Consider the following 25,037-nt stretch of genomic DNA (forward strand, 5'->3'; position numbering starts at 1 on the left):
CAATAACAAAACAATATATCATCATATTTCCTAACTGAATTTTACATTCCTCCATAACTTATTATTTCTCGGACTCCTTCCAACTTCTAGCGATTTTATCCACCGGAGTTCTGACATAACCTGACCAGCCGCAGCGGTGTGATCGAACAGCTCATTGTGCAGTGACACCCGGGTTCTCATGTGCCAATGATAGTATTTGATAACACTTATGATAATGTACATCGTCTCTCTGTCGATGTTACTAACAGTGGAGGGGACACCATAGATTATGTCAGGATATTTTAGGGTCCGCAGTCTGGGGATTTTTAGACTATCTGACACTTCCTCCCAGATCTTCCTCCCTCCCCAGCAATCACATATAAAGTGCTCCATAGTCTCCTCCTGCTTGACAACCAAGGGGACAATTCCGATCAGAGACACTCAGATGTTTCAGGTTTCCCCTGACAAAGAGATGACTATGCAGTGAAAGCCAAGTGACATCAAACAGTTTAGGAGGCAGTCGTTTCCCGTTTAGGAACCTAAGGCTTTCCTGCAGGGTGGTGGTGACACAATCTCTCAGGGCCATTGGAGAGTAGAAGAAAGTCCTACATACATGAGCATATCTGTCTCTTCTCGTACTCCTCTCAATGTAAGACTTCTCCAGTCCCCACCTCCTAATACACTTCAGACCGTAGTCCAGATACTGGGGGAGGTGATCACCTGTCCATCTCCTCCTCTTGAGACTGCCGCCTCGCACCCAAGATTCTGCAAAAGGCAATATCCAGTACCTGATACTATTTACCCACAGGGAGCTACTGTTTGAGTCCATGTTCCCAAAATTTACCTTTAGAAACAAGGAGTCAAAGAAAACCCTTGGATTCAACATATCCAGTCCACCCTCTCTCCGCCGTAGGTACGTTATTCCCCTCTTTATTAGATTCAACCTATTCCCCCACAAGAGCTGGAAGAACAGGCTGAAGAGCCTCGCTGAGAAAGATTCTGGCAAAGGGAAAATGACAGAGACATACAAGAAAACAGGGACCAGGTAAGTCTTCAACATTGCGACCCTTTCTCTGTAGGTCAGCCTCCAGTTCTTCCATCGCTGAACCTTTGCATTTCCGGTTTCCAATTTCTCCTCCCAATTTAGCGTGGCATTATCATCCCTCCCAAATTTAACCCCTAGGATCTTAATATGGGTGGAGGCTTTGGCAAACTGCCGCAGATCAAAGCTGGGATCAGTATCTAATGTCCACAGAGCTTGACTCTTCTCAAGGTTGACCAGAGACCCGGAGGCCTCTGAGTAACTTCTGATAGACGCAGATAACATCTGCACCTCTCGAGGATTAGAGATCACCAACGTCACATCATCCGCATAGGCAACAACCTTCAGAGGCAGGCAATGGGGGACCGGCACCCCCTGAAAATCGCACTCCTGCAGTGACCTCAGAAACGGGTCTAGGGCAAAAACATACAGGAGCGGACTCAGTGGGCAACCCTGTCTCACCCCTGCCCCAACTCCAAAAGTGTCACCCTGCCAACCATTAATCACAGGAAAGCTCACCGCCTCTCTGTACAATGTCTTCAGCCAATCCACAAATTGTCCCGGAATACCGTACTTTGACAAAGTGGCCCACAGATAGTCATGATCAACCCTGTCAAAGGCTTTAGCCTGGTCCAGACTAACAATATATTTCCCACACCGCAGAGCTTTACATCTCTCAAACATCTCCCGTATCGAGATGACTGCTCCAGAGATGTTCCGCCCTTTTACTGTGCCAAACTGAGAGCCTGCCAACAGTGCTGGGGACAAACAGACTAATCTAGAAAACAGGATCTTTGCTAGAATCTTCCTGTCCACATTCAAGAGGGCAATCGGCCTCCAGTTCTTGATGTCGCTCGGCCCTTTACCCTTAGACAGCAGAATCAACGAGGACACTCTCATGGATGGAGGCATCAGGTGATTTTCTAGACAACTTCTAAACACATCCACGAGGATTGGGGCCAGGAGGTCTCTGAATTTCCTACAAAATTCTGCTGTTATGCCATCTGGACCTGGTGCCTTCTTCAGGTGTAATTTATCAATAGCCTCCTTAACTTCCTCCACCGTTAACTCTGCTGTCAAAGGAGAAAAGTCCAGATCATTAGTATCAGGCACAGGAGTTGCCTCCAAGAATTGAGCCATCTTATCTTTATCCAAAACTTTCCTCTGAAACAAGTCAGCATAGTAAGATCCCACCACCTCCAGGATACCCTCCCGTGACTCCTGCAATACACCCTGGAAGTCAGTGAGACCCATGACCATTTTTTTGACTACCCTCTCCCTGCAATTCTCAAAGGGATCAGGGGCCCCTAAGGACCCATAATCCCGTTCAAGAACCAGGGAGGTATACCTACTATACTGATACTGCCTTATCTCAGATTTCAGTCGGTCGATCTTCACTTTGTCATCCCCGCCCGCCGAATATAGTGACTCCAATTCTTTACGCAGCTTTAGGTACTGGCTGTACTTATTCCTCCCTTTATTAACTGACAGTCTCTTTAAGAGGGATCTGATATCCTCCTTGACGTCCTCCCACCAGTCGGTCATGTTGTCATAGAAGTCAACCCTATCCAGATGAAGCTGGATAAGGGAGTAGACACGACTCTGAACATAAGCATCATCCAGGAGACTGGAATTGAGCTTCCACAACCAACTACCGATGTCCGGACGGTTAGAGGTCCCCAGACTGAAGCACAAGGCAAGGTGATCAGAGTAAGGGACGACCTTCTCACTCAGGGTGCCGACAGCCTCAGTAGGACTTACAAAAGCAAAATCTATCCTACTGCTCCTGTTCGAACATGAATACGTGAATTTTGGCTGTCGACCTCCCTGTGCGAAAACGTCAGTCAGTCCAGCCTGCATTATAATGCTATTTAGGACCTTACCATCCCTGGTCACTGTCCTGCCCGAGGAACTGTCACCTGACGTCAGTATGGCGTTAAAGTCCCCTGCCATCACCACCGGAAGAGAAGTGAAGAGGTAAGGCTTAACGGTATTAAATAGCTGAATCCTGTCAGTCACTGTCTGTGGCCCATAGATGTTAATAAGCTGGAGTCGCCTCCCATGAATAGTGACTTCCAGGACCAAACATCTTCCCATTACCACCTCCGTCATCCTATGCACAGTCACATCATTGGTGTTAAACAAGACAGCGACTCCGGCGTAAGGCTCCACAGCCAGTGACCAGAAAGAAGGACCGGACCGCCATTCCCTCTCAGCCTCTCTCATAAGCCCCACAGATGTCAGTCGTGTCTCCTGCAGGAAAATGACATCGGTGTCCAGATGTGTGAGATGTTCATACACCACATGTCTCGTCCTCCTTGCCTTAATACTATTGACATTACTTGAAGTTAGTGTTAATGAGAACCCCGCCATCACTACACAATAGAGAAGGAGCACAGTAACTGCCATCATCATGAGTCAGGGATGTTCTGTCCACCACTGGTGTCCATGACAGACTCTACCTGAGGGTCCACAGATAAAGGCTTCCGCTTTGACGGAGGGTGGTCCTCTATGTCACACTCTGCATCAACTTTCCTCAACTCTGTCTCATAATCATCATCATTAGACTCAGATAAAACTCCATACTTGTTGGACACAGCCATCACTCCTGCAGAATCCTGAAGTTTCCTAGTAGCGCTCTGACCGGTGTCATATTCTTCCTCAGGTTTACGGGAGGACGTGCTCTTTTTCTTCCTTTTATTATGATACCCTGCTTCTGTGGCTTTACGTGAATGGACTCCTGGTGGGCATCTGGGTTGGTCACCATCTCTCCTGACATTAAATCCTCCCCCTCATGCGCCCCTGCCACCACATCCTCATCCTCCTGAGCCTCTGCCCCTGCCAGTACAGCCTCATCAGGGAAGACTCTGCAGATATTATGCCAGGCATCTGGACAGTCCCTGTGAGGGTGGCCAATCTTACCACAGAGGTTACATCTAACATCCTGGCAATCCGCAGCGACATGGCCGATATCCCCACACAAGCTGCACTTCACCACAGTACAGGCGTTAGCCAGATGACCTTTCCCACCACATTTGAAGCACTTTCTGGGCTGCCCGGGGCAATAACATCTTCCCTTCTCCCTCCCAATGAAGAAGGAGTTGGGTAAGTGGGCAGTAATGTTATTAAATTGCCGCAGTTTCACCACAGCTTTCCACCCCATTGTCCAGATACCATCCTCATCTCTGACCTTGGAGAGTCCAGAGGCGAGGTCACAGTGTCTCCGAAGCCACACCTCGATGTCCTGTGGGGGAACGGCCTCATTCCAGAAGGTGATATTTACCGTGACAGTGTACGGCCTGGAGATAGGAACCAGTATAAACTTATTCCAGCCTTCAGAGTCTCTGAACCTGGGGTAATTGGCCCAGAACCTGTCCACGTCACACTGCAGCTTGAAACTGACCTCGTAGCCCTGCCTGTCCTGAAGGTTAGACACCGCCAGTATCTCGTTTACCACAAACCCCATCTGGCCGCATAGCAGCTCTCTCACCACATACCTGCGCTGTGGCAGATCCTCCTTGGCACCAATGTATTTAAACCGCACCACATTAATGCGCTTAAATGTCTGGCCGGTATACCTGGCGCTGGAAGTGAAGGATGGGGCGCCGCGGCTCCAGGCATTCCTGGGGGGCACCTGCTGGGTCACACTGGGCCGACTGACAGGGAGAGGGTCTGCAGCAGGGGGGGCTGCCACACCTTGTGGACTAGATGGTAAAGGGGGATAGTCACACATATCATGCACATTATCATCAGCAGCATCATTATCCTCAGACAGTGCCACGTCCATGACAGAATGTGAAACCCCTCCAACCCCCGACCCCATGGGCACAACATCACCAGCCCCAGTCTGTGCCTCAGCCTCAGCTTCGGCCTCATCAGATAAAGTCTACTTCCATTTGCAGCGTTTTTTTTTGCTGCTGTAACTCACCCAGTTTTCTGACCAGTCCCGGTATCTCGTCCGCTAGCTGCAGCTCGGGTGCACGTGCCGGCTGCACAGCTTTACTCTTCACCACGGGTGCAGGGGTTTTGAACACAGACTTGTGCGGTTCCACCACAGATGGCTTTGTGGCTCCTCGGCTGGGTGCAGGCTCCGCAGCAGGTTTATCGCTGCCACCTGATTGTGACCGGGTGCGTCCTGACAGCGCCACACTGCCATGTTGCTGCAAGTTCTCCTGGATTGTCTGTCTTTCCAGAGACATCCGTCTCTGCCTGGAAGCAGGAGAGGTGATCTGTACAGCTGCGGCTGCTTTCACCTGTGCTCCAGGCAGGGGCTGCTTACTGACCGGGGAGTTACAGGACTTCATACTGTGCTGTGTAACATCACTCACCAACACTTTAACTTCTGGCTTCTTTGCTGGACTTGGAGGAGATTTTCCTCCCAAAACTTTACTGGCAGCTTTTTCCTCTTTCACAGAACTGCTGCAGCTTTGGCTCGCTGCATTCACTGGTCTCACAGTGACTTTGGGATTACTATTCCCATTTAGAGAGGTCTGGGAGCCGTGTCCCAGTGTAGGCCGAGAAGCCTGGGCCTTGCCTGGGGAGCTTCCCCGCCCAGGGTGGCCCCTCCCTGGGCTTGCTCCAGACATCAGGAGAGCTACAGACACACAACCTCACAGCTAGGAGGCAGTATTATAGTAGTTATATTCTTGTACATAGGGGCAGTATTATAGTAGTTATATTCTTGTACATAGAGGCAGTATTATAGTAGTTATATTCTTGTACATAGGAGGAGTATTATAGTAGTTATATTCTGTACATAGGGGCAGTATTATAGTAGTTATATTCTTGTACTCTCGCTCACTCGGTGAGAAAAAGTCTCACTATGCAGCAGAGAGTTCATCGCAGTACATCGGGAGAAATCTCTGACGGTGAACTGCGGTGAACTCAGTGCTGCACTGTGAGACTTTTTCTCATTGTGGTAGTGGTGATCACCGTAGTTCACTGGCCCGCTCACTGCAGCTCATTCTTCTTTGATTCTCAGCATGAACGGTTGCATGATTCCACCTTTCATGATGAAGGGCACATGTTGCAGAGATGCATTACGGCGTGGACCACTATGGATTCCAGCTATCCCTTCATCAAGCCACCTGTAAATCCATCCTTCATCCATCCGTCAAGGCATACCTCCATTCATCTCTCCATCCATCCCTCACCCATCCAGCCATCCCTCCATCTATCCATACAGCCATCCATCCCTCATCCATTCGTCCGGTAAGCCGTCCCTCCATACCACGCAGCCTCAGTGATGGGTGGTAACGATGATGAGTTCACCACTGCTCAGTGATGCTGTGCTCGCATCTTAGCACCATCCAGGTTGAAAACTGTTTATCCAGGCATGGATTATGGTGTTGGACAGAACGACTGACAGGTATGGTATAATGTTGTTTTTTATTTTAGTTTTATTACAGGAGAGCGAGGACTTCGGTTGAATAGGCGTTAGGTGAGTATATCTGTGTTTTCTATTATTTTTAAATAAAAAAGTAAAAGTGTATTTTGTTTTATTTCTAATAAAGGACTTTATTCTGGCTGTGTCTCTATTTGCCATATAACTATAGGATTAGTAATGGATAGGTGTCTCATAGACGCTTTTCCATTATTAAGACATGGGCTTGATGTCACCAGACAATACAAAGGTGACATCAACCCCACAAATATGATCCCCACTTGCTACTGCTCCAGGGCAAGTGGGAACAGCTGGGCAAAATGCCAGAATTGGCGCTTTAGCAAGGCTGGTTGTCAAAAAAGGGGGACACACATAATTCTTTAAAATTATTTAAATAATTTTAAAACACGGCATGGGGACCCCACTATTCTTGATAACCAGCCTTGCTGAAGCTGACAGGTGAGAGTTGCAGCCCTCAGGGGTCAGTTTTGCCTGGCTGGATATAAAAAATACAGGGGAACCCATACCTTTAGTTTTTTAATTATTTATTTAGAGCGTAGGCACCGACTGATGAATACTCCCATCAGCCACTCCTGTTCTTGCTGTTCTTAGCAGTAGCAGGCATAGGCTTTTGGAAGCTGTAGTCCTATCAGCTGACACCAGTGACCGGAGGTGAACTGTATACCTCCAATCACTGCTGCGGACTCATGCTGTCTTTAGACATTGTGGAAACTGTGGCTCCTGTTGTGAATTAGACTTTTTGGCTCCCTCTTGTGGTCACTAGTGATATGACACTTTGTTATTCCTTCCCTTGCTTGGCACCCACCTGGCCTCGTTAGTCCAGGGGTGTCGCTATTTGAACTTCCTGGATTTTCAGTCTGGTGCCTGGCATCGTTGTAATCAGATCCTTCTGTTTGCTCCTTCCTGCTGGTCCTGGTTCTTTGCAAAATTAAGCTAAGTCCTGCTTTCTTGTTTTTGGTTATCTACTGTGCTCTTATTTTTGTCCAGCTTGTACTAAATGTGATTCCTGATACTGCTGGAAGCTCTAGGGGGCGGATGTTCTCCCCCCGTGCCGTTAGACGGTTCGGGGGTTCTTGAATATTCCGCGTGGAGTTTTTGAGAGGGTTTTTGCTGACCATATAAGTCATCTTCCTATATTCTGCTATTAGTTAGTGGGCCTCTCTTTGCTAAAACCTAGTTCATTTCTTGCGTTTGTCTTTTCTTCTTACCTCACCGTTATTATTTGTTGGGGGCTTGTATCCAACTTTTTGGGGTATTTCCTCTGGAGGCAAGAAAGGTCTTTCTTTTCCCTGCTAGGGTTAGTTAGTTCTCCGGCTGGCGCGAGACGTCTAGAATCAACGTAGGTACGTTCCCCGGCTGCTGTTATTTGTGTGCTAGGTTCAGGTATATGGTCAGCCCAGTTACCACTGCCCTATGAGCTGGGTTTTATGTTTGCAGACTTCGCTATTTGTCTTGAGACCCCCTGCCATTGGGGTCATAACAGGCTCCCTGACCGGCTGTGATGATTTTGCTGCCGATCAGAGGCAGTGTTTTCTGCGCTGTCATACACATGACAGCGCAGAAAACACTGCCTCTGATCGACGATAAAACACCCGGTGTTCGGGGAGCCGAACCCAAACAGTAAAATGGACTTCCTGCTGAAGTCCGTGTTTCGTGCCCAGTACGGACGCCGAGCTTTACTGTTTGGGTTCGCCCATTTCTAGAAAGTGCGTCTATGTCATTATTTTGGGCACAAGATGCCACTGCAATGTTTGGAGGGTGGGGGTGGTTGTTTTTATCAAGTAGTCTGCACCTGTGCTGCTTCTAGCCTTTATCAGTGGAGGCCTGATGCATTTGTCATCAGACAGGGTTTTGGGAAGGCCGTATCTCATTGTATGTATTTTTTCTGAGTTTTTTCTATGTTAGCTGTTTTTTGATATTAGTGGTAGGACCCGCAATATTATGAGGACCCTTGACGTTGGGTTGCGGGCTTACTTTATTTTGGCGAAAATATTAAACCAATACCTCATATAGTGTATGTGTTTATCATATGCATGCATTTTTTTGCACTATATCATATCCTTTTTTGCAGGATGTGGCCAGGCCTCTTTTTGTTGTTTAGGTTTTTTCTGGGGCGTCTGTCACTGTGTGCTGCATGTTATAGTGCTGGGCAGCCCGCCTGTTAATACAAGGGGCGTCATTAATAGGTTGCATACCAGACACTGTGCACCACACTTATCAGTGTGACTGGCGTCCTATGTGAGTTATATCAATGTGCATTTTTTCTACTAGGCAGCCAGCCCTTGCAATGTTTGGAGGGTGGGGGTGGTTGTTTTTATCAAGTAGTCTGCACCTGTGCCGCTTCTAGCCTTTAGGCCTGCTGCATCCTGCTAAGTGTGCATTTGTCATCAGACAGGGTTTTGGGAAGGCCGTATCTCATTGTATGTATTTTTTCTGAGTTTTTTCTATGTTAGCAGCTCTTTTACAGCCACATTCAGTCTTATTAGGAGTCTACATAAAGTTCTGCTTATTGAACATGTTGTGGCCACAGATGGTGAATCCTTCCACAGAATGCTGCTAGTCCAGTATATGAGGGTGTGTACTGGTGTTCTGTGCCCTGATGAGCTGGTGACATAGAAAGAATAAAGGTGTGAGGCCCTATATTTGTACATGAAGGCCCCACCAGCTGGAACATTTATGAATCCCAAATTCCAACCCCAAGATCTGACAAAGAGAGAGTCCTGGCCGATCATTAGTGTTACGACAAAGTGAAAGTAAAAAGTGAGGAAACAAAAGTGAATCTAAGATCACACGAAACTGAGCGAGGACGACATCCACCATGGATCACCACCAGCTGAGAAAATACATCCAGACCTTCAGCCTGGACAGTGGTCCTCGGGGGAGTCAGGGGTACACGCGGGTTCTCCTGCAGCTCATTGGTCATATGGGACACGGTAAATCGGCCCTTGTGAACTCTTGTAAGTACGTCCTGGATGATGGAGAGTTTACAGAGCATGCAAGGTCTGGGGATAAGGAGATAACAGATGGTGCGGTGACATTGACACGAAGGTCCTATAACCTGACCGATAACATCACCATTGTGGACAACAGAGGATATGCCACGATGGAGAACTTCGAGACAGTGGAGGTCTATACTCAACTTGGTGAGTGTGGAGTCTTCTTTATCTTCATTATTACCTCAATGTCTACAATGTGTGAACGATTGTGTGGTCAGTGATGAAAGGGTTGTCCCCTAATTGGGGCATCTGGAAATCATTGAGAGTAGAGGCCCAGCGCTGAATGTTCCCTATTCTGCCCGGTATGACATGGTTTTTACTGGGTTTACTGGGTGTCATATTATATTATTATTTATTATTATAGCGCCATTTATTCCATGGCGCTTTACAAGTGAGGAGGGGTATACATAATAAAAACAAGTACAATAATGTTAAACAATACAAGTCACAACTGGTCCAGGAGGAGAGAGGACCCTGCCCGCGAGGGCTCACAATCTACAAGGGATGGGTGAGGATACATGAGGAGAGAGGACCCTGCCCACAAAGGCTCACAATCTACAAGGGATGGGTGAGGATACATGAGGAGAGAGGACCCTGCCCACAAAGGCTCACAATCTACAAGGGATGGGTGAGAATACAGTAGGTGAGAGGACCCTGCCCACGAGGGCTCACAATCTTCATGATTGCTGGTTATATCAGCACTTAGTTACGTTACAACAGCTGGACCCAAAGAAATCAGGTTATTTTGGGGGGAGAAATGCTAAATATACACTTGTACTGCTCTGATAAGATAGGTAAGAGGAGATAGGGGTTCTCTTTTCTGTCTCATTCGCATACATTGTATCAGCACATTTTATTATTTCTTCATTAAAAATAGTTACAAATAGTTTAAAAGTAGACAATGGATAATTATTCATAATCAAACATCCAATAATATCCAAAACAGGACAAAAAGTGGAGAGTACAGACTGGACATGGATGGATGAGCAAGTGCAGTGTGTCATGGGATAATCCTGGGCAGTGGAGGCGCTAAGGACGGATACAGATTAGATAGACCCGACATTGATATCTAGTAGAGGGAGCACGGTATCGGGGGGACACGGGTGTTGATGTTACTTTCCCTGCTATATGTACAGAACTCCGGCCTAACCGCGGAGGTTGACACCTTAATAAAAACGATATTGGCGCTCTGCTCCACGACGGCTCTCTCTGCATATCACTAAGTCCCTCAACTTCTTAGACAATCTCAATCTGAGAACTATTGCGCTTTTCAAAAGAAATATATGTTAAATACGATGACACCTAGGTCCATTTACCCCACCAGCAAACAGGCGATAAATACAGTATGGCGACTCTTGTGGTATAAATGATGTCTTGACGTTATACTGTATATAAAAGAACCATCGTATTTGTCCGCCCATCATAAATGTAATTCCTATCCCATCGAGAAAATCAATGTTTCCTGAGAAATTACAAACAGTACGTAACAGAATGAACACTCGGTTCTTTTCACAGTGTGATGCTCGCGTAGTAAGTCACTCGGGAGTAATAGGTTATACGGTAATAACTGCAGCTGACCTGCCGGATCCTGCACAGATTAGATATCCTGACTCTGCGGTCCCTAGCGGTGCCTGTGGGAACAGAGATAGCCCTAACCACAGACTACAAGATGGCAATTCAGACCTAGCCGCCGAAACCGACGTCGAGTTGCTTCAGGTTCCTCCTAAACTAGAGGGCAGAGCAGAGTGTGATTACCTACCGGAGGAGATGCGGCGCCCCCGCACCGCCGCAGGGCCGAGGGGTACCCGGAGCCGGGCCTCTAGTTCTCAGTCTCGGGGTTGTCACGGTGGCTAGACCCGGTCCGTGGCCCTGTCCGTCAGTGGGGGACGTCCGGTGTAATAGGTGGTAGTAATGGTAGCGATGGAGCGGTGCGGTTGTGGGGTGTAAGTCGCGGTAAATAACGAGGACACCAGGTTGCAGTCTCTTTACCTCTTTACTGGAGATCTCTGAGTCCTCAGTCCAGAACACGGTTCACCAGGCTACGCAAATCCGGCCGGTCCAATGGCACCTCCAGAGTCCTCCTCTCAGGTGGAGATCTGTGCCTTCCTTCTAGCGCTATGTGTTGTAGTCCTTCCCTGCTGTGCTCACGGAAAGTAACCCCACAACGGTTGTGTCTGTTTCTTAAGTTCCCTCACAACTCGATTTGATGTTCCTCTGTAATCCACCCCTTCCCTGTATTCAGGTTGGAATGGCACCCGTTTGTCAGGTAGGCCTGGAGTTCTTCCGGGACCCTAGAGACGCCCCTCTCCCGCAATTGCCCCCCAAGACTTCATAGGTGATATGTGGTAGACAGCCCGCCTGAGACCGACTGTCCTGCCGCTGTTTGGAGTATGGCTTGAAGCTGTATTCTAATCCACTCCCTCGGCGTTCTGGCCACCGGTATTGCGCCTCAGCAAGGTGCTGCCTCTTTCAGCACAACCCCTGCTGGTATTCTCCTTCTGCTTGATCTCGTTTCTCACTCAGCACAATCTGTCTCGCTTCTAGTCCTTTCTTGAGTCCCGCCGCTTCCAGGAGCCTGCGCGGACCCGTTACGTTCTTTCAATGCCAAGCCTCTGCCAGGATCCCACCCCTGGCAGAGACCCTACAGTCTCTCCCTTCACAACACCCCCTGCCACAGGGTGTTGCTCCGTTCAATCCCGTCAGCGTTCTGTCTAACTTCCTGCCTGACCCCCAGTTTACCCACTATGGTGGGGAGTGGCCTAATGAATAGCACCCTTAGCTCCCCCCGGAGGCCCAGCTGTGAAACATATTGGTGTCTGTGATACCTGATTGGAGGAACTCCTTCGGTGCCATCGAACGTACCATGGCTCCCCTTAGCGGCGAAGCCACAGCACTGCAACGACCAGGACTCTGGGGCGCTGCAGAGACGTCTGCTGGACAGAGGAAAGATCTGCGCAACAAGCCGGCAATCCGCACATGTGATGAGGCTGCCTAACAGCCACAGCCACTTGGCCCTAATATATGAGCGCTCCCAGATGCTCAGATAACTCCCGAATGTGCTCGAATAAGATGTTTTCCAGGCACGTTCACTCATCACTGTGATTAATGAGCAGAACAGGCGGCTACGAGAGGTGGTGAGTTCTCCTTCCATGGAAGTCTTCACACAGAGGCTGGACAGACATCTATCTGAGATGGTTTAGTGAGTCCTGCATTGAGCAGGGGGTTGGACCAGATGACCCAGGAGGTCCCTTCCAACATCCTAGGATTCTATGATTCTTTGAAGACCTCAGGTAATTGACTCTACAAATTCCATTCCAGGTCACTCTCAGAAATCACCTGTTTTTTTCTGACAATTTTTTCCGTTGTAGTTCACCTGCCTATAAACCTTCTTCTGAAACCTCTGGATTTTGTGTGTCTGGTAAAATTGATGTAGAAGCATTGTCTTCCTTTAGATTACTTGTTCTTGTCTGAACAGAAGCTTTTTATGTCATGGCACAACTTGTACAATACCTCTGTTCGAGTATGAAATTGATTATTCAAATCCTCAATATGTTCTGACAATATCAAACAGGCTGAACAATCAAAGTAACCACGCCACATTCTTGTGTGTCCCCCTGTGTGTCAGTGTGCCTGGTCTCTTGTGTGTCCCCCTGTGTGTCAGTGTGACCGGTCTCTTGTGTGTCCCCCTGTGTGTCAGTGTGACCGGTCTCTTGTGTGTCCCCCTGTGTGTCAGTGTGACCGGTCTCTTGTGTGTCCCCTGTGTGTCAGTGTGACCGGTCTCTTGTGTGTCCCCCTGTGTGTCAGTGTGACCGGTCTCTTGTGTGTCCCCCTGTGTGTCAGTGTGACCGGTCTCTTGTGTGTCCCCTGTGTGTCAGTGTGACTGATGTCTTGTGTGATCGTACATGCCTTATGTGTTTCTGTTGTGTAGACTATCTTATTATACACTCGGACCACGTACATTACATTTTGAAGCTTTCTCTCTAACTCTTTTACTGAAGAAAACCCCTTCTCATTTCTGTGATTCTCCGCTTCACATTGACTGTACAATCTGGACCATCTCTGTGTATCTGTATGGATATGAACAAACTTAAACTCTACATAACTTTACTTAGACTAGTCATGAATAAACTCTATTTTCTCACCTATGGAACGTCTTATCCTCTCCTGGATTGATCCAACCTTCAATGGATGGTCCTCTGTGTGTTTACTGGATTCCTGGGACCTCCGTCTGGATGGGACACATTCAGCTTTCGATGGTTGGAGACATGAGCCCTCTAGATTCTGTCTGATCCTTGTGACTTGAACTAATTAATGTGGTGGAATTCCTGAGACTTGGACAACAAGAGTTTACAAAAGTTCAAAGCTCTCCTCCTCCCTGTGTGCAAGGAGAAGGAATCCACAGGAAACAGCACAAAAATCAGAACTGCGTCACTAAAATGTTAGAAAAAAAACACGTTTTTTAAGTAAGAGCACGGTGAGGATAGAAGGAAGAGCAATGTGGAATTGTGCGGATAAGACACATCTTGTTTCACTTGAATTCAAAAAGTGGTAACAAAAATGAAGAAAAGTAAGTTCGTAGCACACAAAAATAAGTCATAGGTTATAAAAGAGAAAACCAGCATTCAGTGGTTCTTACATATGGTCTTGAGGCTTGATGTGGTCCGGGTTGGAGATTGTGAAGGAACGAGATCTGAGTCAGTGATTCCTCGGCCGGCTGATCTTCCATCTTACCTCGCTGACTTACACTGGACACTATGTTTCCCTGTTACGTTCCCAGCTATGGTCGCTTTGCTGTTAGATTAGTAGCTTTTACCGTATGAGAAGAACACTAGTAACTTGTATTATATGTATTCTAGTTACTTTTTATTTATTTATTTTGTTTGCACATTTCCTCATTTCAAAATACTTAACAGCTATATCTTATGACCTTTGAGTACCATTTGTCATCTCCAAATAGCCATATTGACAGTTCAATGAGACAAAAGTCCTATAGTCATGACAAAGAACAGCTGTATCTGCCAAAATCCTCACAACTCACTCACTGACCACTGTATTTGCTTACTTGTTAGACCCTAAACATGTTAAGTAATACAAATATTTTTATCATTAGAATGTTAACATTTTACAGACCCCTGTAGGTTCACTAAAAAGTATATGTAATTATACAACCTTGTACGCGGTGTTTTGACATGGGACTGTGTATTCTCCTTCCTCTTCTCTTGGCGCACTTTCTATGAATTTGTTTCTGTATTTAAACCTTGTGTGAGGAGCGCCAGGGCCGTAGTCGTGGCTGACATATATTGCTCAATAGCGCCCTGGTACCTCGTCACATGAATACAGCGTCCCCCCTTCTTGCATATGTAACACCCCAGGAAGCTGGTTGTTACAGTGGTATTGCCTTCCTCACAGGGAAGGGGGATGACATGCCTGGAAGCAAGGAGGATCTGAGGAGGATCCAGGCCAGAAGGGGGAGCTCGAGACCTGGTTTGAGGGTGGCTTCCCTATATATTCTGGCTGGAAGAGGAGTTAGAGAAAGTCTGTGAGGAGAGCTGGAGCTGAGCAGACATGCGGCTCTGCAGCTCCTGACAGGAGAATCGCACAGTCTGTAAGAGACAGTGAGGGGAGAAGGAGCAAAGGAGGAGAGAGAGAAGCTGGAGTGGAGCTGGGATTGGGCTCACTCCAGGATCAAGCGCAGAAGCCGGAGGCCAGAATTCTGAGGTTGTGGGGGTAACTGTATGCCGCACAGCAGAAATCAGCGGGCAGGAGATTCCAAGTCTCCTGGCCACCATTACACCTGAAGGCACAGCAACAGATAGAGTTTGGAGTCACCACAAGAAGGGACACGTGTAAAAAGGCTCAAGTTGCCTGCCATGTGGGTAGTGTCTGGAGCGCCCCCACACCGCCGCAGGGCCTAGGGGTACCCGGCACCGGGCCTCTAGGTCTCAGTCCTGGGGTTGTCACGGTGGCTAGACCCGGTCCTTGGCCCTGTCTGTCAGTGGGGGACGTCCGGTAGAATAAGTGGTAGTGTAGCGGTGCAGTTGTGGGGTGCAGGTCGCGGTAAATAACGAGGACACCAGGTTGCAGTCTCTTTACCTCTTTACTGGAGATCTCTGAGTCCTCAGTCCAGAATATGGTTCACCAGGCTGCGTAAGTCCGGCCGGTCCAATGGCACTTCCAAAGTTCACTTCACAGGTGGAAATCGGTGCCTTCCTTCTTAGCGCTATGTGTTGTAGTCCTTCCCTGCTGCGCTTACGGAAAGTACCCCACAACTGTTGTGTCTGTTTCTTAAGTTCCCTCACAACAACTCGATTAACTGATCTTCTGCTAATCCTCCGTCCCTCCCTGTTGTTACGGTTAGGACGGCACCCGTTTGACGGGTAGGCTCGGAGCTCTTCCGGGACCCTAGAGACGCCCCTCTCCACAAGTTGCCCCCCAAGACTTCATAGGTGATTAAGGTGAGACAGCCCGCCTTAGACTGACTGTCCTGCCGCTGTTTAGAGTATTGCTTGAAGCTGAATGTTATAATACTCCCTCGGCGTTCCGGCCACCGGTAATGCGCCTCAGTAGGATGTTGCCCCCTTCTCACAGCATCACCCCTACTGGTATTCTCCTTTTGCTTCGATCTCGTTTCTCACTCAGCACAACACATCTCTCTTCTAGTCCTTCCTTAGGGCACCGCCGCTTCTCAGTGCAGGCACGGTCCCGTTACTTTCTTTCCTGTAGCCAGGTCTCCATCAGGGTCCCAAACCTGACAGAGGCCCTACCGAATCCTCCCCTGCAACACCCTCTGCCACAAGGTGTTGCCTGGTTCCTATCCAGTCAGCTTTCTCTACTAACTTCCTGCCTGACCCCCAGTTTACCCACAATGGTGGGGAGTGGCCTAATGAATAGTACCCTTAGCTCCCCCCGGAGGCCCTGCTGTGAAATGTATTGGTGTCTGTGATACCTGGTCAGATGAACTCCTTCAGTGCCATCAGACGTACCATGGCTCCCCATAGTGGCGGAGCCACAGTACTGCAACGACCAGGACTCTGGGGCGCTGCACTCCCCCCCGGTTAAATCCAGTACTCCGGGACTGGGAAGAAAACAACAATACAGTTAGCAAAAAGACATACAATTTTGGTGAGTGCAAATAATAATAAGTATACTTGAACAGGCTTCCCTTTATGGGAGGTGAGGACACTTGAACGTTACAAAACATGGTTAAACAGTATAAATTACAGGTTACAAATAACTCCTGTTACCCAACCGGGTATTCTACTTAGTGCAATTCTTTGAACAATACTTTAACATCGCCCTTAAGGACGTACACTCGGCATCCATTAAACACCTTCTTATAATCACATTATAAGGCAAGTTTAACTCTACATTCTCCTTCTTTAATCTGCAGGACCGCCTGTCCTAACGGCACCAGACCTACTGCCTCTCCTTTCTCACAGGACCGCTCCTTTCAGCCCGAGCCTTCTGTCTTTTCAACTACTATACACAGTATAGAACATAACATACTTTCAGGTTTAGGAACACTGAGCCATCTGCATATGGCTCCTAAGAGGACTCACTGACTAACCCCTACGGGTTCACTTTCTGTCCTCTGCAACACATTATTAACTCTTTCTTTTACAATGAACTAACTTTCTACGGAGGACTCAGGGTTTACCTTCTATCCCCATTATCTATCAACATTATCAACTTTCTTACTTGCAACTATGTGAGACACTATGTCTACCCCCTACGGGCCTACTGCACCTTTCTTCTAGCTCTCACACTTTCTCCTAAAGAACATTATCAGCATTTCTGTTACAATTAACTTAGTCAAATACATATAACTTTACATGTAAACACCATCATCAGTACTTTCTTAGGACATTATTGCTTCCTGTCAGTCTTAAAGCAATATGATCCTCTCGAGTGCAACCAATGAACATCCCCTTTAAGAGGGGATCAAGTTTTTTTATGAGGTAGCATATCTTCTCAGGCTACCAGTCCTTACTCAGCAAAGGCTCCGGTACGGTATCTTCGCAAAGAGTCTCTTCTTAAGTAAAACCAGTAGGAAGCGCCTTTAAGAAGGTGCAAACTATATACAGGAAGTTTGTATCATGCACTGTTCATGATTACGGCAGTTCTGTAAACTTTGTGCAAACTTGAGAAAAATAAACAAAACAATAGGGATCCCGGGTCAGCAAAGGGATCCGTGAAGAATTAACCCTGGACGGGTTTAGCAGCAAACAGTAAACAAACAATCAGTTAAGAAACTATGTACATAGTCAAAGCATTCATGCTTACTCATTTGGCGCAGCAGGTGGTTTCCTTCCAGGCCTCACCAGGCCAACGGGCCGCGCTGCCTCGCCAGGAAGTGGCTCTGGTCCCAGCAACGACAAGATCCCTCGCCGTGATGCTCTTCTCACCGAGGATCCTGCACGCCCCCAAGGCACATGGTGGGTCCGGGTTCTCTGTTGCTCCGCCGGGTCAGGTTCTTTGGCCTTTTCGGCGGGAGGTTCATCATCGGATGTTTCAGCGGCGGCCTGGAGCACAACGCATCGCTGGACGCCCCGCGCCATCCAACCAGCTTCGCCTGTGGCTCTCCTCCACCTGGTGTAGGTGACGGCATCACCGGGCTCCAGGTCACGAGCAAACCTTCCTCCGCAATGCTCGACCTCCTTCCTATCCACGTGGACCTGCAGTGGCTCCCCGATCTCCTGGATAACCCCTCTTCCATATCGGGGGTTGAAGGAGACCACTACACCCCAGTGGGACGATGGGACCTCCGCGACAGTGGTCAAATCAATCTGGGCTGCCGGTTGTGGTCGGTTCCGCCATGCAGCCATTAAGCGCCGCAGGTGCTCAGCCTCCGGCAGGATCTTCATGCCCCGTGCCTGCAGCGTACCTTCAGCCGCGGCCGGGTGGGAAGGAACAGGGGACACCGGAGATAGGTGGACTTCTGTGGGCCGACCTAGCCGAGCAAGCACGCGGGCATCGGCCTCCACACGGCGCGCTATCTGGCGGGCCTCGGCTGCAGCTACACACTCCTCCGATGGTGGCAAGGGGGGTCGGCCCATCGGTAGCTCCGTGAGGGTCAGTCCCCGCAACGCTGGTGCATCGGAGGCTGTGTCAGGCGGTGTAGCCTCAGGCTGGATCGGGTCAGTCCCCCGCGGGATTCTCGGTGTCGCCATCTTTGCTCCTTCCTCGGTGTCCTCTTCCCGCGGTCTCTTTCGTGGGCGGCCCCGTCTCCATGGTCTCCACCCTCCAAACAGGATCAGGAGACGGACCTCGGCCGTTGACGGACACGTCCTCAGGACCAGGAAATGTTTAGACTGGGCGGCCATTGTCCTTCACGCTCTTCAGCTTGTCTACGCCTACTCCACGCCCCTCTTCTTCTCCTGCGCCTCTCCTCAGCGCTGCAATGGCGGCGGTTTTGGCGGTTAACAGCACAGCACAGTCCATTCAATAAAGTACAGTCCAAGCACAACAAATCACAGTTCCAAGGCACACATGACCTGATTCTTCAGGCTTAAGTAGATCCTGTTCGTGACGCCAAGATGGAGCGCCCCCACACCGCCGCTGGGCCGAGGGGTACCCGGCGCCGGGTCTCTAAGTCTCTTCTCTGGGGTTGTCACGGTGGCTAGACCCGGTCCGTGGCCCTGCCGGTCAGTGGGGGACGTCCGATGCAATGAGTAGTGATAATGGTGCAGTTGTGGGGTGCAGGTCGCGGTAAATAACGAGGACACCAGGTTGCAGTCTCTTTACCTCTTTACTGGAGATCTCTGAGTCCTCAGTCCAGAATATGGTTCACCAGGCTGCGCAAGTCCGGCCGGTCCAATGGCACTTCCAAAGTTCACTTCACAGGTGGAAATCAGTGCCTTCCTTCTTAGCGCTATGTGTTGTAGTCCTTCCCTGCTGCGCTTACGGAAAGTACCCCACAACTGTTGTGTCTGTTTCTTAAGTTCCCTCACAACAACTCGATTAACTGATCTTCTGCTAATCCTCCGTCCCTCCCTGTTGTTACGGTTAGGACGGCACCCGTTTGACGGGTAGGCTCGGAGCTCTTCCTGGACCCTAGAGACGCCCCTCTCCACAAGTTGCCCCCCAAGACTTCATAGGTGATTAAGGTGAGACAGCCCGCCTGTGACTGACTGTCCTGCCGCATTTTAGAGTATTGCTTGAAGCTGTCTATTGAAATACTCCCTCGGCGTTCCGGCCACCGGTAATGCGCCTCAGTAGGATGTTGCCCCCTTCTCACAGCATCACCCCTACTGGTATTCTCCTTTTGCTTCGATCTCGTTTCTCACTCAGCACAACACATCTCTCTTCTAGTCCTTCCTTAGGGCACCGCCGCTTCTCAGTGCAGGCACGGTCCCGTTACTTTCTTTCCTGTAGCCAGGTCTCCATCAGGGTCCCAAACCTGACAGAGACCCTACCGAATCCTCTCCTGCAACACCCTCTGCCACAAGGTGTTGCCTGGTTCCTATCCAGTCAGCTTTCTCTACTAACTTCCTGCCTGACCCCCAGTTTACCCACAATGGTGGGGAGTGGCATAATGAATAGCACCCTTAGCTCCCCCTGGTGGCCCGGCTGTGAAATGTATTGGTGTCTGTGATACCTGGTCAGATGAACTCCTTCAGTGCCATCAGACGTACCATGGCTCCCCATAGTGGCGGAGCCACAGTACTGCAACGACCAGGACTCTGGGGCGCTGCATGTCCACCTAAAAGGGACAGAGAGAAAGAGAGGACCTTGTGTGAAGTCTCAGACAGCAAGGAACTTAGAGCACAGCGCAGTAAGGAAGGCTTCCAACCCACCTGGCTAGGGGGATTCTGAATCGCTTTCAGGCTGCCCAGATTCCAAAGACCATCTGTAATGTGTACCGGAACTACAAAAGTTAAAGGTAGAGACTGCAACCCTGTGTCCTCCAATTCTTTCCTGCACTTCACCATCTATCATCCTTTCCAACTACACCAAGAGCCCTGGGGACTAAGCTCTACCTATAGGGAACTATAGCACCTCTGCTGCAATACCATCATCCCCAGTGGACCCCTTTAAGCAGTGTCGGCCATCCCTGGCCAAATACCACAGGTGGCTTCATGAACATTCCTACATTAGACTTTATTCCCATTTTCATTAACCCCTTTTACTGGATGCCCAGGGCCACGGACCAGTTTACTGCCACCGTGACCACCCCTTTAAGAACAGAACCGGCCCGGTACCGAGTACCATGTGCTGCTGCGATTCCTGATCTCCTGGCCTTGATGTCTGGGCTTCTTGCTTCTAATGTTACGGGGCCCACTGTGTTGCCTGGATTCCAAAGCCCCACTGAGCTATCTGGGCTCCCTAGCCCTACTGGGCTGTCTGGGCTTCCTGGCCCTACTGAGCTTCAATAAGGAAATACTCTTATCTTACCCACAGCTGGCCCCTCCTATGTTAACTCTTTACTATCTTATGGGTGCTAAGATGTCCTCATTTAGTGGACTAACTCAAATACTGCACTTTCCCTACAACATACACATTTGCACATTACACTATACAAGTAGCAGCATTACAAAACATACATGACATAGCACAAACACGGGAAAGGGGAGCGGGGTACATCACGTAGCTTTAGCAGACCCCTTACACATGTATGTCTGGATTCCCTCGCTATTTATGTATGGAAGTCCTAAAGAAGGAGTCGGTGGACTCTGAAACCCATTGACAATAAATCTACATATTTACCGACCACTGCCTCTGATACTTTAATCTGCTAATTCATTGTGAGCACTATCATACTTATCCTGCCAATGTGTTTCCTCCTATGTGTGCCATGTCTAGAGTATGGACTCTGTATACCAGTTTCCTGATGGACTGGTGCCATAATTGATTAGTCCCTGAAGATCCCTTGATGAACCAAGAATATAGGGCGAAACGTGCTGGAAGATGAATATGATGGCTGTATAATAGACATGTGACGATCATTGAGGCACAGATACAAAGCAGTCACATGATACAAATCATCTCTGGTTGCTTTTCCAGGTAACTTCCTCCCTCTGGATGAGCCCGTGAAGTGGCACAAGAACTTTGAGTTTCTTGTTGATAGAGTGGAGGACATGCACATCGACACCAATGTCACCGATATACTTGTTCCCATCTTTGTTTACAGGTAAATGTTCTCAGTTGTCACATATTCTCTGTAGTTCACAGCAAACATATAAACTGGGAATTAGGTATTAGATATCCAGGTATAAGTAGGATGATGAGGAAGAGTGTTCGGGTGCATGGAGGATGAGGTGGGTGGTAATATCTGGGTACACGGAGAACGGTAATATCTGGGAACATGGAGGATGAGGAGGATGGTAATAACTGAGTACACAGATGATGAGGATGATGGTAATAATTGAGTACACAGAGGATGAAGCTGTTTACCGGGTACACGGTGGATGAGGTGGATGGCAATATCTGTGTACACGGAGGATGAGGAGGAAGGCTTTATTCAGGTACATGGAGGATGAGGCATATGGCCGATCCTCCCCTTACTCATAAATTGGTTTTGCAGGTCTGTGCTTCTGACATATGAGATGATTTTCTTTATTTACCTTCTCCTTTACTAATTCTCCTTTTTTGTAGCGTCAAATCCACCCTGACGGAGGACATGAAGGACAGCCTGCCGGTGTTTTTCAGGAACTGCACACAGTTAACAGGTGGTTATGATGATATTCAGCACCTCGGCCACATGATGGTGGCTCACAGGTCGCAGGTGTGAGAACTAAATGACCACCTCAGTGCTGGTGTCGTTATTCTCATCTGCTCCCAATCTCATGTTTTGCAGGGTTGTCCCCAATCATCGTCCTCACACACAGATCCGGGGGAAATTACTTTGAGCTTAAGAAGCAATTTGAGCTTCTGGGAGCAGATAATATATTCATATTGGAGAACTACACAAGAGCGGACCACATAAAGACACGACAAAGGACCATGGACTTCCTAAACTTCATGACACTCGCCCTTCAGAATGTCGCCTTCCGAATGGAGCAGTACATGAACCCGAGAAGAGGAAGAGTGGAGCACAAGAAGTTCCTGCTCCGATACATCCACCAGTCCGTGCTGGAGGCCAGAAAGAAGGAGGAGGAAGCGGCCCTAAGGAACAAGAAACGATAAGCCATAACCTAACACCGGAGTCTAGGAAAGAGGTTCTGTTTGTGGCGTTAAATCAAAGTCAAACTTTATCACAGTTGGTTATTACCCTGGGAAGACTCTGCCGTCACAGCTCAATGTTTCTTCAGCTGCTTTTTCTAAACTTATTTTTATAAAAGTTTGTGTCTTTATCTGGATTTGTGTCTTTTGCTTAATCTAATGGGGGAGACGTTTCTGAGTTGATAGGGTTTGCCTATGGCCACGTTTACACGCTGAGTGTTTGGTCGGTAATTTACATCAGTATTTGTAACCAGGAGTGGAACAATCAGAGGAGAAGTCTCATAGAAACACGTACATATTATGAGCAGCTACTTGTATGTAAGAACAAAGATACAGGTTCTGAGGGTGAGAAGGTAATGACCTCGGCTGGGGCAGAACATGGTGCATGGGGGGTTATTATGGGGACTGCGGTTGTTGCTATTTGTTACTAATCCTCCTCTGGATGGAATTCCACCTACAAATACTTGTTATTGGAAATTATAAGACAGGATAGTTAGACATTGTATCACAAAAATGCATGAGACTATCAGGTTCTAGTTGTAGATAGAAGGGCACAGCGCTGTGAAGAGCTTGGGACTGTAGACCCTCCTGACTGATTTTCTCGGATGTGGAGAATTAAAATTAAAAAAAATTCCTTCAGTCTTGGATGTGATCTGAGTGTGGTCCGATGTTCTCCACGGGCCAATAGACATGAACGGGCGAGTGCTAGCCAATTATCGTATCAACTCAAAACAGCGGATAGTATTGGGGGGTTGTGTGCATGAGCCCTAAAGGGAAGAACTCCCATCAGTGCAGACTTTATTATGTCACGGCTGCAGAGCACAGACCACTCCGACTTCATGTGTTTACTTTGTGCTGTTTTCATTTTTGTCCTGTGTTTATTCCATTGTTAGTGGACGCTGCCCATCATCGCCTTTATTCTATCTTGTAAATTATCCAGAATGAAGGATTCACAATAAAAATCATTCTTTGACTGTTAGGACATGATTAGCCCCTTGTCACATTACAATATTCATTATTCTCAGTATTTTTTGGTACAATAACACAAGCTGCTCCATTCCCTTCCACAGTTTTTACTGGTCATTGTGGAGGGTCACTTCCTGTCTGTCAGTGATTGCGGTGGGTCACTTCCTGTCTGTCAGTGACTGTAGAGGGTCACTTCCTGTCAGTGATTGCGGTGGGTCACTTCCTGTCTGTCAGTGACTGTAGAGGGTCACTTCCTGTCAGTGATTGTAGAGGGTCACTTCCTGTCTGTCAGTGGTTGTAGAGGGTCACTTCCTGTCTGTCAGTGATTGCGGTGGGTCACTTCCTGTCAGTGATTATAGAGGGTCACTTCCTGTCTGTCAGTGGTTGTAGAGGGTCACTTCCTCTCTGTCAGTGATTGTGAAGGGTCACTTCCTGTTTGTAAGTGATTGAGGTGGGTCACTTCCTGTCTTCCAGTGATTGTGGCGGGTCACTTCCGGTCAGTGATTTTGGCTGGTCACTTCCTGTCTGTGAGTGATTGCGGTGGGTCACTTCCTGTCTGCCAGTGATTGTGGATGATCACTTCCTGTCTGTCAGTGATTATGGAGGGTCACTTCCTGTTTGTAAGTGATTGCGGTGGGTCAGTTACTGTCTGTCAGTGATTGTGGTGGGTCACTTCCTGTATGTCAGTGATTGTGGAGGGTCACTTCCTGTTTGTAAGTGATTGGGTGGGTCACTTCCTCGCTGTCAGTGATTGTGGTGGGTCACTTCCTGTCTGTCAGTGATTGTGGAGGTCATTTCATGTCTGTCAGTGATTGTGGTGGGTCACTTCCTGTCTGTCAGTGATTGTGGTGGGTCACTTCCTGTCTGCCAGTGATTGTGGATGATCACTTCCTGTCTGTCAGTGATTATGGAGGGTCACTTCCTGTCTGTCAGTGATTGTGGTGGGTCACTTCCTGTATGTCAGTGATTGTGGAGGGTCACTTCCTGTTTGTAAGTGATTGGGTGGGTCACTTCCTCGCTGTCAGTGATTGTGGTGGGTCACTTCCTGTCTGTCAGTGATTGTGGAGGTCATTTCATGTCTGTCAGTGATTGTGGTGGGTCACTTCCTGTCTGTCAGTGATTGTGGAGGGTCACTTCCTGTCTGTCAGTGATTGTGGAGGGTCACTTCCTGTCTGTCAGTGATTGTGGTGGGTCACTTCCTGTCAGTGATTGAGGTGGGTCACTTCCTCTCTGTCAGTGATTGTGGTGGGTCACTTCCTGTCTGTCAGTGATTGAGGAGGGTCACTTCCTGTCTGTCAGTGATTGAGGAGGGTCACTTCCTGTCTGTCAGTGATTGTGGAGGGTCACTTCCTGTATGTCAGTGATTGTAGTGGGTCACTTCCTCTCTGTCAGTGATTGAGGAGGGTCACTTCCTGTCTGTCAGTGATTGAGGAGGGTCACTTCCTGTCTGTCAGTGATTGTGGTGGGTCACTTCCTGTCAGTGATTTTG

General features: G+C 48.4%; 1 protein-coding gene across 1 annotated transcript; it reads left to right on the top strand.

Annotated features, from left to right (window-relative positions):
- The first annotated feature begins 9,034 nt into the window (after window positions 1-9,034).
- On the top strand, window positions 9,035-23,705 carry LOC143785051 (uncharacterized). Its single transcript, XM_077273710.1, has 4 exons — window positions 9,035-9,568; window positions 21,425-21,551; window positions 22,016-22,089; window positions 22,218-23,705. The coding sequence occupies exons 1-4, from the start codon at window positions 9,244-9,246 to the stop codon at window positions 22,544-22,546; spliced, it is 855 nt and encodes a 284-aa protein (XP_077129825.1). The 5' UTR covers window positions 9,035-9,243; the 3' UTR covers window positions 22,547-23,705.
- The last annotated feature ends 1,332 nt before the right edge of the window (window positions 23,706-25,037 follow it).

Source organism: Ranitomeya variabilis, chromosome 7 (assembly GCF_051348905.1).
Source record: "Ranitomeya variabilis isolate aRanVar5 chromosome 7, aRanVar5.hap1, whole genome shotgun sequence".
In the NCBI taxonomy this organism is placed as follows: domain Eukaryota; kingdom Metazoa; phylum Chordata; class Amphibia; order Anura; family Dendrobatidae; genus Ranitomeya; species Ranitomeya variabilis.